This window comes from Trichoplusia ni, chromosome 7, assembly GCF_003590095.1.
Source record: "Trichoplusia ni isolate ovarian cell line Hi5 chromosome 7, tn1, whole genome shotgun sequence".
Classification (NCBI taxonomy): domain Eukaryota; kingdom Metazoa; phylum Arthropoda; class Insecta; order Lepidoptera; family Noctuidae; genus Trichoplusia; species Trichoplusia ni.
The window spans coordinates 1,079,261-1,097,451 of NC_039484.1; the positions used below are offsets into that span (position 1 = coordinate 1,079,261).

Consider the following 18,191-nt stretch of genomic DNA (forward strand, 5'->3'; position numbering starts at 1 on the left):
TCACACACGATTTCTTGACAAAATTAAGTGAATATATATATGAGGTTTACCTAAAATAAAAACGAACTTCTTTAATAACATAGATATTTATTAGCAGATTGTAATCTAGTACGATACTAAAGGATACTAGTACAACTAGTACATACACAAGCAATAAAATTATAAACGTAATTATATATGAAAATGTTTGCGGTAAAATTCAAAGTCAGTACGTGCAAACTGTAGTAAGGTTCAGATTATTTAGATCTATTAAAATACTATCGATTATATGATCTGATATTGATATTAATAACTCCAACGGTGTTTTGCTATGACTACATGACTTAGATCAGTTAGTCGAAATTTAACTATGAGTAAGATCAGTTCAGATAATGAAGTAAAATAGTAGACATGAAGTCTTTACTTGATTCAGAAACACCAGATTGGCAAAAAAATACTTTCCACAAAAATAAAACAATAACAATATTGGGTAATACTTCAGTAACTAGTGGTTTCTACGTTCACGTAATAAAGACTTCTCATTAATAAAAGTTATTGTAGTTACAATTAATAAGTACGGGAATCAATTATGCTCTACTCAAAACTTGTAATTAAAAATCGCATTGAGTGTTTTATATAATTATAAGCTTACAAAAGTCGCCGAGCCTGTTTGAGGATTCTTGTTGTTTCAAGAATGAATTGTCTGTAGGAAATGAATAAGACAGTAATCCAGAAAAAAAATCTGTGGTCTCCATGTGTAGAAACAACAGGGACTAGTTCATAGGCCCAGCGCTTTCTTAGCATATACAAACGTACTAACAGATGGTTGTGACAGCGCTAATCCTTAAAGACATGCTTTTACGTATCAATAAAGTACACTACTTCTTTCGTCTCTGGTTTCTCACTCTCAGGCCTCACCGGTTGCGCTTGTTGATAGAACTTCTTTTTCGTAAGTTTTGTCATAACATACTTCCCATTAATCATACTCGGTTTTGTAGTAGTCATGTGTCCAATATCCTTCACGTCAGGAGTGAAAATGTTGTCGGACTTCGAATCAGGTTCTCCTGTTGTCCCTTCAGAAACATTTGGCCTCTGTTCTTTCTTTCTCTGTTCCTCCTTTTTCTTGTTTAATCTCCTCAATTCTTCCAACAACTTGTAAGCATCAGGGAATCTCTGGGCTAGGATCGCATCATAATCAGGTGTGTTGTCAGTTTTTGGTCCTCCTGTAGGTATGTTAAATACCGCAGATGGGGTAGATCCCGAGAACCATGGATTCTGAGTCAAAACTCCTTTTTGAATAGTTGGCCTGTTAACGTAAAACCATGAGTTCGCACCATTTATAGGCGTTGGGCTAACGGGATTGATATAAGTTAATCCCGGATTAGGTTGCCGTAATATTGGACTGTTTTGAATATATCCAGTTGTTATTAATGGTCTAAAACTAATCGAGCTCATACCTCCGATGGGTGTTATTAGACCGGCTTCAGTGAATTGAATAGTGAGTCCTGAAAGCAATTGATAAAAACTGAGTAAATACAATTACAGCTAATCACCAGCAAAGATCATAACGGGTTTATTAAAGGCCTTAGACATTTTATACATTTGTAATGAATCACTGCATTATCATGTACCTACACTTTTAATAACAACCTACTTTTTAGGAATAAACTGGTAGACTGACAGAGACAAAAAGTCTACAGTTCTATGGAGGAAACGAGAAGCATAATTGAATAATAGGGGTTAACAAAATGAAAGAAATGTTAAAACTTACCAGTGATCACTAGAACGTGGAATATAATGTGAAACGATTCCATAATAACTGTTATAACACGGACGTTACGATTAGAACTGATGAACTATCCACCTAAGACTCGTTAGGACTAATTGGTTTAACTATTAACAATAATAAATTAAAATCACTTCCACGATACCCGAAAGTCACTAAATAACATATTAATCTAACGAAGGAGGAGATTTGTAACTAAGCAACAAATACGTTCAAATTATATGGCTTTATACAAATTTTTGGCTTTTATCAACTATTTATTCGCGTTAGATAATATGAGCATACATTAGAAAATACAAAGTTCTGTCACTCATAAACCAGATGTGACATTACAAAGATAGAGAATATACGCCGGTTTTAGAATTAATGAGGTTTTAATTTGAGTATTTAATATCTCAGTTGCTAATTTTAGCTCGCAACCCAGGCCCGCTTTACAAAACGCAATATATGACGGGAATATTTTAAAAAGGGTTTGGCGCCTGTTATTTTTGCTACAAATATACGTCACAATTTGACTCTACGAATAGTCGAAATTACAAAAATAGTTCCTGCTACAAATACTAGGCAGGGCCAATTATGATCAACCAGTAGTATGCTATCGTCATCGGAATTACCAATTTTTTTTAAAATAAATTATTTAAATAATTAACTAAGAATTAAAAAGGGACACGAAATAATTTACTCGATGACATGATCAGTTGCGTAGTGATTAACGTCCAAACGTGAACAATATATATACGTGTACTGTGTAGTTGTTCTTGTCATCACATTTGCCCTCTTCTATATAATTAATCCAGACTTAAATGCTAATCAAATCCCTTGCTCAAATTGTACCGATCAAAGGCAAGCAGAATCATATTTTATATAGATATAGGACCAGTTCTCAGCCACGCTGACGTTATCTGTAGGGTTATACAGACTGCAGCTCATCACGTGTACTGAGTAACTCTCTCATGACTCTTATCATTAAAGGGTCAGATGTGCTCAGATCGATCTGGCTCTTTCTTCCAAAGGCCAGTCCGAAAAGACACTGTGGAAAATCTTCTACTCTTACTACTACTATTTACTCATTGTGGAAAAACTACATTTTCGGGTCTTTAAAAGAGGCGATGGCCCTTGAGTTTGTTTCGACGATTCTTGTCAGGGTAATATAGACTCCATCTAGCTTAAAAAAATGACATTTCAAAGTGATAACGCCTATTTTATTGGCAGAGTAAATTATTTCATTCTATTTCATTAAGTAGTCCTTCTTTCTGCTATATCATCACACGACAATAAAATACTGGTGGTATGTAGTACCCTTGTAAACCGCCCACGCTACAAAACACCGGATTAACGGTTAATGCGTGCCGCGTGGCAGCCTCGTGCCGTTCACACCTGTCCATCATCACGCTTTTGTGGCATAGTAATGGACGGATTTAAACCGGAAATGGTCAACTCTTTTGTACAATAATGCAGATGTTGACGACGCTTTGAAGAAATTGAAGAGGAAAGGATTATAAACTACTTTAGAATTTTTTTGTCTTTTTGGGATACTTACGAAGGCCTCCTCTAGTTTGTTGAAATTTGAAATGAATTACTGTCCTGCAGCGAAATATGGCTAGCAAAAGAATTGTAAACGAAGTGATGCTGAACATACAACCCACATGATAAAATGTTTGTGCATAGTTTCCAAAATCAATAAGTGTAACAAACATGTCCAAAAATATAAAAAATAACAAATATATTCCGTTTTCTCCTTTTTTAATGTTTCTATTTAGAGATTTAGTATGAACAAAAACAAAACACGTATTAAAAACATTCTAAAAAAAAAACATTCTCCTAAAAAAAATACCTAAACTGTAAATAAAAGTACCCACTAGTAATCCCCTTAAACAGCTAACCAATATGCGCATAATAATCTTGTTGTAAGAGTCTCTCGACATAATGGAGTGTCGATTGTCACCGGCGCAGGCGCACCCTCCGTCCAAATCCGCTAAACCTATTGTGATGTGCACAGTGACCCTAAGGATCAGCTGGCACTCGAAAAAAGTTATTAGACGGGTTAGAACCGTGTATCGAATTATTTTGACTTACTTTTTTTCTGTCTTTCTTGGCGTTGAATTGATTTTTGTACTTTCCTTGTAACAATGGTGTTCTTTTTTTACATTGCACAAATAGCCATTCATATCTTTTTTGGAATGTCCTGTCTAATTACAAACTGGGACGGAATGTTAAATCTTTCAGTTATCGTTGTTTTAGTTTGTCTTAATGACTCGACACGATTCTCATCCTTAGATGCATACATGTATCATAATATAATAACAGTACAACATGAACAGAAGAAAACACAAGCAGTACTATTTCATACAGGCTAAAGAATACCAAGGGCAAAAAAAATGAACTTTGAACCTTTATTCCATTTATCGGTTCTATTTTACACCGATTAAGCCGCAATCTGTAGGATTTGCGGCATTTGCGCCGATCACAAGTGCATTATTGTACAGAACATATGGACGCTCCGGGTGTACCCCGCGGCTCGCAGGAGGTGGTCTCCAATGGGGTTCGGTGATCGAGAAATATTTCCTGATTTAAAAATTGTGATTTCAATTGCGTCACAAATTCGGTATGACTTTGAAGCTCTTTGCAGATATTGTTAGAGGAAAATCTTTGTTATTATGAATGATAAAGGAAGATTAAAAGCTATCTTTTATGAAATGTGATATTTAAATAATTGTTTTCATGTCAAATATTCGAAAAAAGGGGCATAGCTCATCTATCGGTAATGAAAGTTATTTCACCAAACTATGATGTTCTTAAAATACATCAGACCTTTTTTTATCATACATTGATGTTAAATGTCCATCTGCCTAAAGACAAAGGGCAAAAAGTCCTGCCCAACATAATCCAAAGACATCACGCCTCAATTTCCACTAATCTATTATTTGCGACACTTCGGCGCAGTCACCCGACACCTCTCGACGGCCACAGATGGCGCTTTTATGTCAATCGTCATAATTAGGGAATTACAGCCCCCTAATGACATGTTACATTGAATCTCTGTTACGCCCCCGAACAAATGTTCAACACAAGTAAATACTGTTCGCTGACTTGTTACAAGTCGGGCGCAATTTTTCAACTCTAATTGATACTCTACCCCTACACAGATGCATAGATAAAACTATTTGTTGAAATCGAAAATATAGAAATGTTTTTAAATTTCATCTAGATTTTGAGAAAGATTAATTACCCGTTGATCAGTTCAATTTGCGGATTGTTTGTTCCGATTGATTAATACATAATTGGCTCCAAATGCGGTCACAAACCGAACTGATTTAATTATATCAGACCATTTACGCAAACCGTTATACTGCGTAAAACATCCATTTAACTTCTATCTCTAATGGTTTAATCGCATCTCGGAAAAATGTCAGGTAAAAAGCGAAACCAATATATTCGCCATCAAAGCCCCTAAAAACATAGAAGCGAGTAAAAAAATACAACCTTTTAAACGTTAAAAGGCTCCGTTTACCGCGGACGCAAACACTTAGCTCCATGTTAATTAGTAAGTAGCCGGGAACAGCGTCAAAGGGAATGCATGAATACTTCGAAACCGACCTCCGACGGCGCTTTTAAAATCTCCCCCACTTAATTCAGAAGCTCAGAGAAACCGAAGGTAAAGTGATTATGTCGCCAATATGCGAATTTTTCGAAAACGAACTTACGTTTGAGGCCCTGGTTAGGATTGCCATGTAGGAATATAATTAAGACAAGCAAAGGCTCGCTGTTTGAAACCTGCTAGGATAATTAATTACTTTATGTGAACTACTTTTTCTCCATGATTGCACGGATTTTAACTGATTTTGATAACGTTGTGGCCTCTGCTTCAATCGGTTTCTTTATTCATGAGAATTTTGTTAGCTAGTTCATAGTTTTATTTAAACAAACATGGTAACATATTGAATCGATGATTCTTAGCTATCGTTAGTCTTGTGACTCGGCATACACAATTTCAAGACAAGCAACAAAGATAAGAAGTTTTGTACAACTGTTTTAATGATCTCTTAGCGTTATTTTAACAACATAATCGAATAATCTTTACTTATTTTTGGTTATTCTTGGTATCGCATAATCGCGATTTTGATTGGTTGATATAATATCGACAGAGGACAACCAAATTTCACTATAGATCTTCCTTTTAGATTTTTTTAATAACTGTATTTTTCGTATTAATAAAAAAAACCTTTCTTGTTCACCTACTTTACATTTACCATCTATCTACCTATCGATGAATTTAGTAATTTACCACTGCCCTATTCCATTTTCACCTGCTAAAAAAAACAAGACCACAACAAAATCACGGCCCAGTGGTTCCACTCAAACGTTTGCGGCTCACCTCTTGGAATCATTACCTAACAGCGTTAGTTAAAGCAACGCAATTACAATTACACGGGCCGCGCGAACTTGACCTACGGTAAGGGGTCTATGCGTCGCCCGCTATGCAAATAAGATCGTTTCTTTGGTACTGGACGAAATTAGTAGAGGATGTTAACAGGCTTTTATTAGATATAGAACACATGTATAATATGACACTTACACATTATGGTCTATTGTTTTATTATCGTCTTTTAATGCAAGGAAGAATGTATTTTCACCTTAAATTTGAAAATTATCTGATAAGACTGGTTTAATCTACGATATGTATCAATACAGTGTCTTGACATGATGTAGATCTTTTTGACTAACACCATCATTTGTTTGTGGCTTATTTTGACTTAACTATTCTTAATTTTCAACCGACTTCATAAAGATGGAAGTTTACATTACGTCTGTATTTCTTTATGGTTGTTAGCTCAGAACTCCGAACGTATCAACCGATTTTATTGATTAATGAAGTCGTTTGTACACACCTTTTGTAAAACAATATCATTAGTACTAGCATTTACTCCGTCAACACAAAATGACCAACTGTCTTTTCAACAGCGGAAGGTGCGTTCAAAAAATTAAAGCCGGAGCCAGGTGGGGCCAGCGGCGCGTCAGGTGCGTCAGCTCTGTCGCCGGCTCTAGGTCCTCAGCACGCAGGACACACTCCCACCACGGCGTCATGCCCCACGCCAGCGCGCCGGCGACACAGGACTACCTTCACACAGGTAATTTATCAAAACTGCTCCATTTATTTTTCTTTTAGATAAGTTAAGATCATTTCTTTACCCATGAGGCTGATCAGAACTGATTTTTTTCATTGTAATGCGACCTTATATTTTGAGCTACCTGTGTATCTCAATTTGACACTTTGACTTTAAATTAAAAATAAGCTCAAGGTAAAAGGTAAAGTGATTATGTCGAAAATATGCGAATTTCTTGAAAACGAACTTACGTTTGAGGCCCTGGTTAGGATTGCCATGTAGGAATATAATTGAGACAAGCAAATGTTCGCTGTTTGAAACCTGGTAGGATAATTAATAGCTTTATGTGAACTACTTTTTTATTTAATCAAGGTAATCAGGCTAACAAATAATTGCATGGTATAGAGAGGTTTCAAATTTTCATAAGAAACTAACTCTTGAAGTAGGTGAGACATGTATTATGGAATTCGAATAAGTTAAAACATTGAAGACCTAAAAAAAATAAATGTCGTGAAACAATTTTGATTACTAGCAAGTGCACCCAAATACCAAATATTAAAGAAATCATTACACCATTTATGAAATCTGCCAAAATTATTTTACTAATTACATAATATAATTAAACAACGAAACTAATTAGTTTGTGGTTTTGTTGCAACAGGAACAATTAGCGGAATTAGAAGCGGCATTTGCCAAATCACATTATCCCGACATTTACTGTAGAGAAGAGCTGGCGAGGACGACGAAACTCAACGAGGCGCGGATACAGGTTTGTTACCTTACTATATACATATTTACTTCAATTAAATGTAACAACATACAATAACTATTATATGTATGTACTTATGGTCGATTTTTCAATGATCAGTTAACTTCTATCGGAGGATATATAGCTGTCAAAACGTAAAATAAATTATTTATAATATATAAGTTATCTATGGAAGAGACCCTTAGAAGTGTTAAGTTTGTCGACAATTTAAGGCCGTGTTAGAAATTGGACACAAGGAATGGTTATCTTACGCATGCACACATAAGAACTAAATCCCCCATAATTATTGGTAAGATGTGAACATCTTGGGATGACTTTGAAGAGTCATAAAATATTAGAACATAGTAACTGTTAGTATTTCTGACTTACTTTTAGTTTTGTAGTATTTCCACATTTTCCCGATAACCGCAGCAGTACCTAAAGTTTAGTCAAATACAAAATCTAGACACAACCAGAAAATTAATGCATAACTGAATTCCAAATTTACCACAATCGAAAATAACATAAAATATTTTTGCCAACTATCACCATCAATTCTCCAAAGTTAACATATACGCAGCAGATTCATATGCCGTTGCATATTATGTTAAATATTCACATTCGCGATTCAATTAACGTATACAGGAATGTTGGGAAAAATGGACCACCCGCCGTGCGAATAAAAAAGTACAAAATATTGGAGGCAGCACAATAGTATCACGCCAGTCGTTCTTGGATGGAATTGTCGAAATATCAATGATGCGCGAATACTCGGATAATACAATTTGGAGCGTAGGCCGGAGGCGGATTGAATTAAAGCGCCATCTGTCGGCCTCGACCGTATGAATACGAAATGCTTACAGTAACTCGCGAGAGATCTTTATCTCAGTTTTAAATTGCTCAATCCCCCGGGACCCTCGATATTGATTTGTCCCCGGAGCACCTAATTTGTCGCTTTAGATGTTTTATTCAGAACATGACTTTTAGCATCTTCTATTAAAGTTACGTCTATCGGTCTTCCCATTGACTTTTTGTAACTGGCCTCATACCTACCTACGAATGCTATTACCGCACCCTAAAAAGATTCGTCTTTCGACGTAGGTAATCTAATAATCACATATTAATTTGCATACATATCAAATAGCTTTCAAGTGATATTTTATTCACTGCCGTTCCATCAAGACGACAATTACTCTTTTCTTTTAGGCCCAATGGATGACGAAGCTTTTCTTGGAAAATATAATTTGAACGAAACCACATTATTTGATACTTTTACGTCGCTCGCTACCAAAGCTAAAAGCACGTAAAACGCGCGTAGATGAGTGCGCCGAGTGCGGCACTCGAGTAAGTACGAGCGAGTGCTCTCGTACACATACGAGCAGACGCCGATACATGTACGTGGCTATGTATGTTCGTGCACGCGCGCTCCGTAGGAGGCTATTAACGTTTAGGCGACGCTACATAAGAATGTAAACGTTAAAGACGACGTCGACGTCGAGCTCCCTCCTTCTAGAGGAAATTTCGATATAAAAATACGACGTCGCCGGGAGTGCGCGGGTCGCGGCGCGGCGGGGGGGCGGGGTGGCCCCTGAGGCATTGCAATCCCATCAAATGGATCCGTAACGAAGTTAGCCGCTCATCCTCCCCGCGCGCCTCTCGACATTGTCTCTGCCCTCAAATGAATTCTACAATTGGAAATAAGAAAATGTTTTGTTGGATCCCCGTGCTTTTTCAGTTTAAAGGCGACCGTTTTCTTCGGATAACTTGGTACTCTGTCGCGATATTAGATAGCTATCTATACCTCGTTGTGTCCTGAACAAAGTGTTTTAGAAGTCGGATCTTTACTGAGTTAACTCTATAGCTGAATTGTTTATTGTTAACTGTTTTTGAGTCCTGTATTGAGTTTAGAGAAAATAGAAGTGACTTTGTACAAGTAGGCACTTTTAGGAATAACATTTTTCAGCAACGTGCTTACATCGATATTGTTATGAAATCTAGCTCCGATCATACTTTTCTATGACTTGGCTTTCTGTTGCTTCCAAAAATACCTATGTGACTCTTCCGTTGTTGCCATATCATGAATGATCTATAGGCTGGTCTGGCTTAGTTTGTATTGTCTAACGATACCCGCTTCCCACAACGCAACCTCACCATACAGACCCATTCTGAACTAGGTATATACTCATACCTATCTGTTTTGTGCTCCTGCTGAGAATGTATTGATCTGTTTTCCTTATCTTGCCCAACCGCCACAACCTCGTGTGTTTACCACATACTTAATGTTGGTATGTAGAAAACATTGAATGTTTTTTAATCATTTAATATAAGACCCATGAAGGTATTTATAATTTACCTGATGTTATTTAATGCAAGGTCAATTAAAAAAAACTACTTTTTGTTCTTTGGCTATTTTGAAAATTAGTCCTTTTCGTCAAATTTTTCGTTAAACATCGATTTTTCACAATTTGATTCCTACTTTAATCACCGGAAGAATAGATTTCAAGTTATCTGGAATACAAAGAGATCTCTTATAAATTCATAGCTACTATTTAATATTCAAAAACCATCTGCTGCTATCTTTTAAATTTATTTATTTTACATTTATATACCAAATATTACTAATTGAATACTAACGAAAATTGAGACTGATTGAAAACTGAAGAAAATCATTATTTCTAAATATTTTACATCTAAATTTAACAATACCTTTCAACAATCATGAATTCAAGCAATATATTATCTATGTGTAACTGGCGTGATCCAATACATTCTCATCACAAAAAGATACGTTTTCTGAAATGTTAGGAAATCACTTCGTTTTTCATCACAACGCGCACCGCGGCCGGATGTTGGGTAGCTTTGCGAAAAAACTAATATCCCATTTATGTTTTATCCCTCGCTGTAGGTAGATAGGTCCTTAACAAAACGGTGCGTTTCTCAAACTGAAGGGCTTATCGTTTTATAGTAAGTAGTGTATGAGTAGATAACGGCTACTAACCTTGGTACCTTGGTACTTAATAGCCGCGATATTTTTTGAGAATAGCAGTTTTCGGTTGGTGTATGAAATTGAAATATTTTTATAAAATGTATGAATTTTTTGCAAGTTTATTTTGCGACCTCTTTGATTATTTGTAATCTTAGTTAAAATGACTTTTTATCATTCCTAATCTAATATATTTTGTAATGTTTAATGAAAATGTAAAAATGATGTCATTTTTACATTTTCATTAAATAAATAGATAAATAAAAAATAACCTATAAAATTAAACGTAAATGTATTTTAATGCGGAAGGGAATGTGTCTTTCAATTATAGTCAAATTTTAAAAGCCTTTATCTTTGTAAATAAAGAATAAACACAAATACTTAAGAAAAAACCTAAGTCTAGTCTATGATATAACTTGCAATGCTTGAAAATAAACTTCATTTTACATCGAATAACAAATTAAACAACTTTGAGAAACGCCGATAGGAAATACCTACATAATATATATTTTGGATAGGGTGGGCTCACTAACTGTTAGGTATAGGGTATATCGGTTTATTTATATGGAGAGTGCGTACGGAGGGCGCCCCGCCCCTCCCCCTCTGCCCGGGAGGAGGGTGAGAGGGAGGCACTCCACCCTCTCCCTCTAATCAGCTCTAATCACCATATCAAACGACGCACGCTTTCATTCCCGTTGACAACACACAGATTAGGGGCTCGTGTGTTTTGTCCATTGTTTTATATCTATGTACATTTATATACCGCTTCCCCGGCTTGAGATATAAAGCTTGGATGTTCTTCGTTACACGAGGGGTTCAAAACTATGAACTTGCAAACAGGCAGGCAAGATTTACCGTTTACCAAGAAAGCTTTACAGAACGATCTCTCCGGAAAAGTTCTGAATATAACAAGAAGGTTTTAATCCTGCCCGCTCATGCCTTCACACACTAGACAAAAATGACAGTAAAAAATATACGACTTTTGTTTTATTAAAAACCTAGATCAAGTTTTTGTAAACTTCAATCATTGATATTAGGTATATTAAAAAACCCATATATCAATGGCTTCAAGTATTAAACAGTTTCTGAGAGATGAAACCCAGAGTGTCCCAGAAAATTTAGTTTCAATAAATCACCATGTCACCATGATTGTCAATTCAAAATCAGACTAATTGCAACCTTATTTTCTTCCCACTAGGTGTGGTTTCAAAACCGTCGCGCGAAGTATCGTAAGCAGGAAAAGCAGCTTCAGAAAGCATTGGCACCGGCTGTGCTGCCGGGCTGCAACGGTATGATGCGGAACATACAGGGCTACCGGGGATACCAGCCTTATCCACACCCCAACACCATCAATCGGTACCCACAGGTAAATACAATGAGTATTAATTATTTTTTTCATGATCCACAGCGGCTTCTCGATTCTAATAGACTATACTCCTTTCTTTAAAATCACAATAGTCTTTCTTAATCCAACCATACGTTTCAAACGCCTTAAGTCCTAAGTACCATCGCACAAGGGACAACGCAAATCTCATAAACTCGACATTTATTATTATTTTTCGCCTTCGTTTGTCGCAAGTACCTAAATTAGGTTACCATGGTCAACATCCTCTCTAGCCAAGAAACGCTCAAATGGTTTTAGAGGAGAAAGTCACCTAACTAATACTATCTCCATACATTCGGACGAGGTAAGATAAGTTAATCACATAAAGATAAATCATTTCTACCAACAGTTACTCCATATAGACTGCACCAAATACGAGTGTGTTTAGGCCTACCCCTCTAAGCTATAATGAACTAAAAACATATACTGTTTGTACATGTTTTGCCACAATTTGTAGGCTCATTACCATACGGTGCTAATCAGTGTCTGTGATTACGGCGTAATGGGATTGTGCGCTCGCACCGACTGACCGACGAAAATAATGCAAATACCAGCCGCAGGTTCCAATAATTTTGGAATTGCAGAAATAAATGTATCATGTGTCTAGCTATGTAGGTCGGTTAGGATTATGTGCACGCAGATTTATCATGACACGTTGGCTTGATTACAGTTCTAACTGTAGTTGATATTAACTTATGTCCGAAATTATATCGACGCCTATCGTAAATCGTAAATTATATCTAATTTATCTGATGTTTTTATAAATTACACAAGTATCCGTGCATAGTGTGGCCAGGGAAGATGTTTACGACAATCTACTGAGTAGATATAGTTACATTTGTGCAAAAGAAAGAGAAAATCGCTTTTAAAACTTGCCAGCTTTTACTTCGCACAAATCACAATAAAATAACAATAACTTTTAAAACAGTGCTAACCATTGCCGCCGCGTTCGGCGACCTAACGTAATTTCACACCGCTATCCCATTAACGGAAGTGTTAATCGGTATAAAACATAAAGCCGCGGATTAATTTACGCGATTAACATAAAACAGGGCGGGAAAAATCATTATGTTCACAGCGTACTGCGTGCTGGTAATGAGATGACGAGATTGCGTCACAGTCCGATGATAATATACTTTTGTACAGCCGCTTTGGTTTTGCGTGCACTTTGCTATCATTAAAATGAGGCTGTTTTTAATTGACTTTATTAAGGCGGAAAATATTCGACTGTTTCTACTGTCGAGCTACTTGAAAATTGTTGATCCTCAAATTTGATTTTTCGGTACGAAATCTGGATTGACATAGCAATAATTGGCTATAAGAAATGTATAAGAATCTATGAAAGAGTAATCATTGTTTGTCGAGTTGCGCTTGTTTTTTTCTTTCTGTACATTTTTAACTTTTGAAGTTTCTTGCCAGTTGTCGGTTCTTCTTCAGAGGAATGACATTTTCCAAAATCGGAACCCAGAGTCATTTTAGCTTCAGGCAAAGCATTCGATTGAATCACAAATGCTTGTCCCGAATCTAGGTGTCTGTGTGCGTGTGACTTGAATGTTTGAGATACATCCTAGCGACACAAGGTTCAAATTTCATAATTTTTTAAAAGTGAATTTTCATTTAAATCTAGCATAAAAAATGGATCAATAATTTTATTGCAACTCAAACAACAAAAAAAAATCCGCAAGATTTCAAACTTTAGTCCCTTAAACTAACCTATTTTTTCCCTACAGCACCACGGCAGTTATGAAGAGTTGCAGAAGGATATATTCTCGTTATCTCAGATGGGCGGCGGCTCGTACCCCATGCCGCAAGGGTTCTCCATGGGACACGGCGCCAACATGAGCGCCGTCGGCATGCGACAAGATACTATGGGTGAGTCACTTTATATTTAGGTACTTAGTTCGGGTTTTAATTTTAGTAGTGAAACCTAACATTATGTAAGAGTGTATTGACTTTATTATATAATGTTTGGTACAGTCAAAAATGGTATTGTTTTGAAAAATGGGTTCCAACTTATATTTAAATATCCTGATATTTAAATAACCATTTTTAGATCTTCGTTTTGAAATGACTGACAAGATTACTAAATGTCTAGCTACTTATTAAAAGATAAAGGAGTCTAAAACATATCATAAATATAATTAAGTGATTTCCTTATTCTTATATTTCTGTGTGTGTATAATGCTTGCGTTTTCGGGACTACAGGTAAGTTAACTAAGGGTGTTTATTTCTAATAGAATATAATAAAGTAAATATTACAACGCGGCGTAGAGTTGACGACAAAAAGGCACAGAAAAGTCCCGTAGTTAACAAAATAATGTCCGAAGAATCAAAGCATAAACCCCGTAAACCAACAAAGCTAACGCAAGCATACTAAAACACTGTTTCACATTTTCATATAACAAATTACTATAACAGCTATAAGACCTAAAATGTAAGTTTATAGCGTAAAACAAAAAGCGGTAGACGTCGAGCGCGGCAGCTTTCATCAAGTTTCTATTAGAGCCGTCAAGGCAATTATAAAGTTGGCTGGAGCGAAGATGATGCCTCGTTTTTATACAAATATCCCTTGTAATAATGGGAAAACTTGCTCCTAGCCACGCTCAGTCCCGACAGATGATCTCGAAAGAAAAAAAAAACTTGATTACAATTTATTAATATCACCGCTCTGGTTTTTATTATGCTTTATTTGAATGGGGTTAGAGTTGTGAGAAATGGTGGTAAAGAATGTTATTATGAAAGGTCGCTCCGTTGAAATGTTTTTTTTTAGGTGTTTAAAAAATCCCACGTTACAAAAACAGTAACCGTACTTTAAATGATGCCTAATAAACGTAGTGAAACATCATTTCATAAAGTTTATCACGTTATTCATTTTTCTATTAGGCTGTGTTAAAAAAATACAAGTCACAACTCAACATTATCTAAAAAAAAAACATTACACGTAAGTAGTCAATATGTGGATTGCAATGTTTCAAATTTTGAGCAAAATCGAATAAACGAATATAGGCGAAATCAATTTAAGTTTCCTAACCATGACGCTGGATCAATGCGAGTAAAACCGCGGCCCGCGGTTAGTGTTTACAAACTTGAAGACGTGTGTTCTCTTATTGATTGGACCTTGAGTATGCGGCCGGAGATTATTAATTTGCCAAGATTAACTCCACACCTACCAACATAACCTTATATTCGAAACTAATGTTATTAACCATAGTCACCGGAACGCGTCGATAAAATAGAAAGTTTTATAAATATTTACGTAAAATTAACCTCTTTTCTATCAAGTCACGTATTTTAATAACATACTTGAGTAAAAATAAAGAAAGGAAAAAATACATACTAACAACAAATAAATCTCAGAAATTATGTGATTATATTTTCCGTATCACAATCCAATTACTACACTAGAGTAGAATCGAAAAAAAAAACCTTAACGCGATAAACCGTGAAATACGAGGCGGCCGCGGGCGCAAAGATTCCTGCGTAAAAAACTCGGCAAGTAATGGAAGCGAGGCATCGTACCGTAGATATTCTAATAAGAAAATTTCCACTACATTTACTTTGGCGGGCGTCCTCGCGGCGTCTTGGCAAATATCTTATTTCCTGCGGCGAGATTGCATCTGGAGAAAACGCGAGGGTCGATTCAGTACCTCACTATTTGCTGCCCTGCCCTCCTCTTCGTATATCGCTACTCTATATACAGTTATGTACTTCGGGGCACGGACTACGGGCCAAACGTGCGCGTAGCGCTACGAGCTTGCTACGAGCTCTTGTCGACTGTAAATTATCGTTGTTCAATTCGACTTGAAATGTATCTTTATTTTATGATGTTTCTTTTATTAGAACTTTGGTAAATAGCAACTAACGAGATACTTTAGGATTGTATAATCATTGTAAATATTTTACTTCAGGTAAGTATGGTCCAAGCGAGAAAAAGAGAATGTTTAATTTGATAAGTATGGGTATTTTTGTGTGTACTATATAACAACTTTATTTTGACCTATTTATTTCCATCACCAGGTATGAGCGCTGAGGACGAATGGTACAACAAGTCGTTGTCCGCGCTGCGGATGAACAGCGGTCACCACGCGAATCTGGCGGCAGCGCCGATGCTGCAGTACCAGACCTAATCGTTGCTACACGGCGCCGATTACTCGCCGGCGCCGGCGCACGACTACGCGCCCCCGTAGTCGGCGTAGCACTATGCGAAGTAACGTGACGCGTGGAAACGTCGCATAACTACAGTGGTTTTATTGTTAGGTGCAAGTGATTTTATAGCTACAGCACGTTGTCATGGCAACGGAACTTATTTGGTGTTTTTTCTTCAGTGTCTATTTTAAGAACGGATGCAAGAACAACACTGATTGATTAAAAAAATGTCGTTCTTTTGTGTTATGATGTCTTTAAAATGTGAAATGAAAAGAATAACTCAGTTAAAAGTCGTTTATAAATACGTAGATCGTTGCGTATTGAAACGTTTTGCCGAATAGAACTAAGCACTGATTTTCTGCACAAACACTCATATGAAATAGTCATGTACTATTTGGCAAAACGATAATTCTTCCACATACTTGTATTTTCATTTTACAAACCAGTGATTTATTATTTCAGCTTAAAAAGGAAATAATTCACCTCGGTAAAATGAAATACCGATGAGCCATGCAAAACAGGTTAAGCCGCCGAATAATTAATCATTGTAAAGTTACGGCCCGGAATACATGCAAACGACTTGAAATGTCATCAATATTTTCGACTTCCAGATTTTAAACACTTTATACCAAATGTTTTTTTTATCTTTTATGATCACTACTATCCACATAACAAATGTAGGTGTTTCTATGGCTATGACTACAGCCTTCTGTAAAGTATAAACAACATAAAATTAAAATCTTCAGCCTGAATTTTATAGGTCAACATCGCAATTATAGTTCTAACTAACCTTAACCTTAAGCATCATGCATCAGGGCAATGTATCATGCATTATTATGTATGATACATTGCCATCATGCTTAAGGCTTATTCTGATTCATTCATTTTCCATGCTCGTGATTTAAATACTTACAGAGTCGTGTTTTTTTATAGCAGCTTTCATGAGATAATTTATACTTAAATGTTGCAACGGTTTCATCGATTTCTTGATCAGGATTGCAAGACTAATTTCGGACCCAACCGGAGTTGGAGAACGACGTAAAATTAATCTTATTTTTGAACAATGGTAAAACTATGACCACTTTTAAATCGGAAGCCATTTATATTTTATGCATTAACTCTTATAAAATACATGTCCATACATATTAAACACACATTATCCCTACTAATAATGTAAATGTGAATGTAAGTTTGTTTGTTACGCTTTGTCATGACACTACACATGTTCTTGGAGGTATTGGAATATAACATAGGGTTTGTTTCAATCGACTAAAAAAAACAGGATTATGCCTATAGCGATATCTCACACGGGCGAAGCCGCGGGCTACCGCTAGTATCATAAGATACAACCATTATAAGGGAGTAGCGAGTCATTCATGAATGAATATTAATGTTCGGAACGTGCGTGACGAACGGCTGTGATGCGTCTGTTTCCACCATACTAAAAATATTTTCTAAACTATTAAAAAGAAAGTCACATGTTGATACGGAATTCTATCGAATTGCGTGCACTCCGATGTGTTTAGTCTATACATAGGTACAAATAGTGTTTTAATTTATTAAGTGATGTTTGTTTGAGAATATGCGTAAATTGTGTATGCTAGTCATATTGTACAGACATTTTAAATCCTAAGATAATTAATTAATGTATTTTCTTGATCGTTGTATTTATTGAGGTAAATACCAGACCTTTATGTCTTTGACAGCTTTATTGTTTATTTTTTTGAAATAATCTAACTCTTTTCTTCTTCCTAAAAAAACATTATTTGTGAGAGCAAAGAGTAAAACAGGTATTTTCTTAACGACCATATTAGCTACTTAAACTTTGACATTTAAATCGTGATGTGTTTCCATTTCACAATTATCTTTCAACTTTCTGCTCGAATAAAGCTACATCACTTAATATTATAAAGGTTAAGAAGATACTGTAAACGAAATAACACCCACGTTGGATTCTTGTTGACATTTTCGTCCAAGTCTTTCTAAGAACTCTGGGACGTTAAATCTCTACGGGCATGTCATTGTACTGAACACATTTATAGTACATTGTATGTGTCTTA

The 18,191-nt window shown here is 36.0% G+C and overlaps 2 protein-coding genes across 2 annotated transcripts; one reads left to right on the plus strand and one right to left on the minus strand.

The window, feature by feature from the left end:
- Window positions 1–645: 645 nt before the first annotated feature.
- On the minus strand, window positions 646–2,195 carry LOC113496089. Its single transcript, XM_026875207.1, has 2 exons — window positions 1,751–2,195; window positions 646–1,484 (listed from the first exon to the last, which is right to left on the minus strand). The coding sequence occupies exons 1-2, from the start codon at window positions 1,791–1,793 to the stop codon at window positions 838–840; spliced, it is 690 nt and encodes a 229-aa protein (XP_026731008.1). The 5' UTR covers window positions 1,794–2,195; the 3' UTR covers window positions 646–837.
- A 1,496-nt stretch (window positions 2,196–3,691) lies between these two features.
- LOC113495860 (homeobox protein prophet of Pit-1) lies at window positions 3,692–16,322 on the plus strand. Its single transcript, XM_026874855.1, has 6 exons — window positions 3,692–3,808; window positions 6,709–6,894; window positions 7,532–7,639; window positions 11,800–11,967; window positions 13,716–13,857; window positions 16,003–16,322. Exons 1-6 carry the CDS (start codon window positions 3,692–3,694, stop codon window positions 16,110–16,112), a joined length of 831 nt encoding a protein of 276 aa, XP_026730656.1. The 3' UTR covers window positions 16,113–16,322.
- The last annotated feature ends 1,869 nt before the right edge of the window (window positions 16,323–18,191 follow it).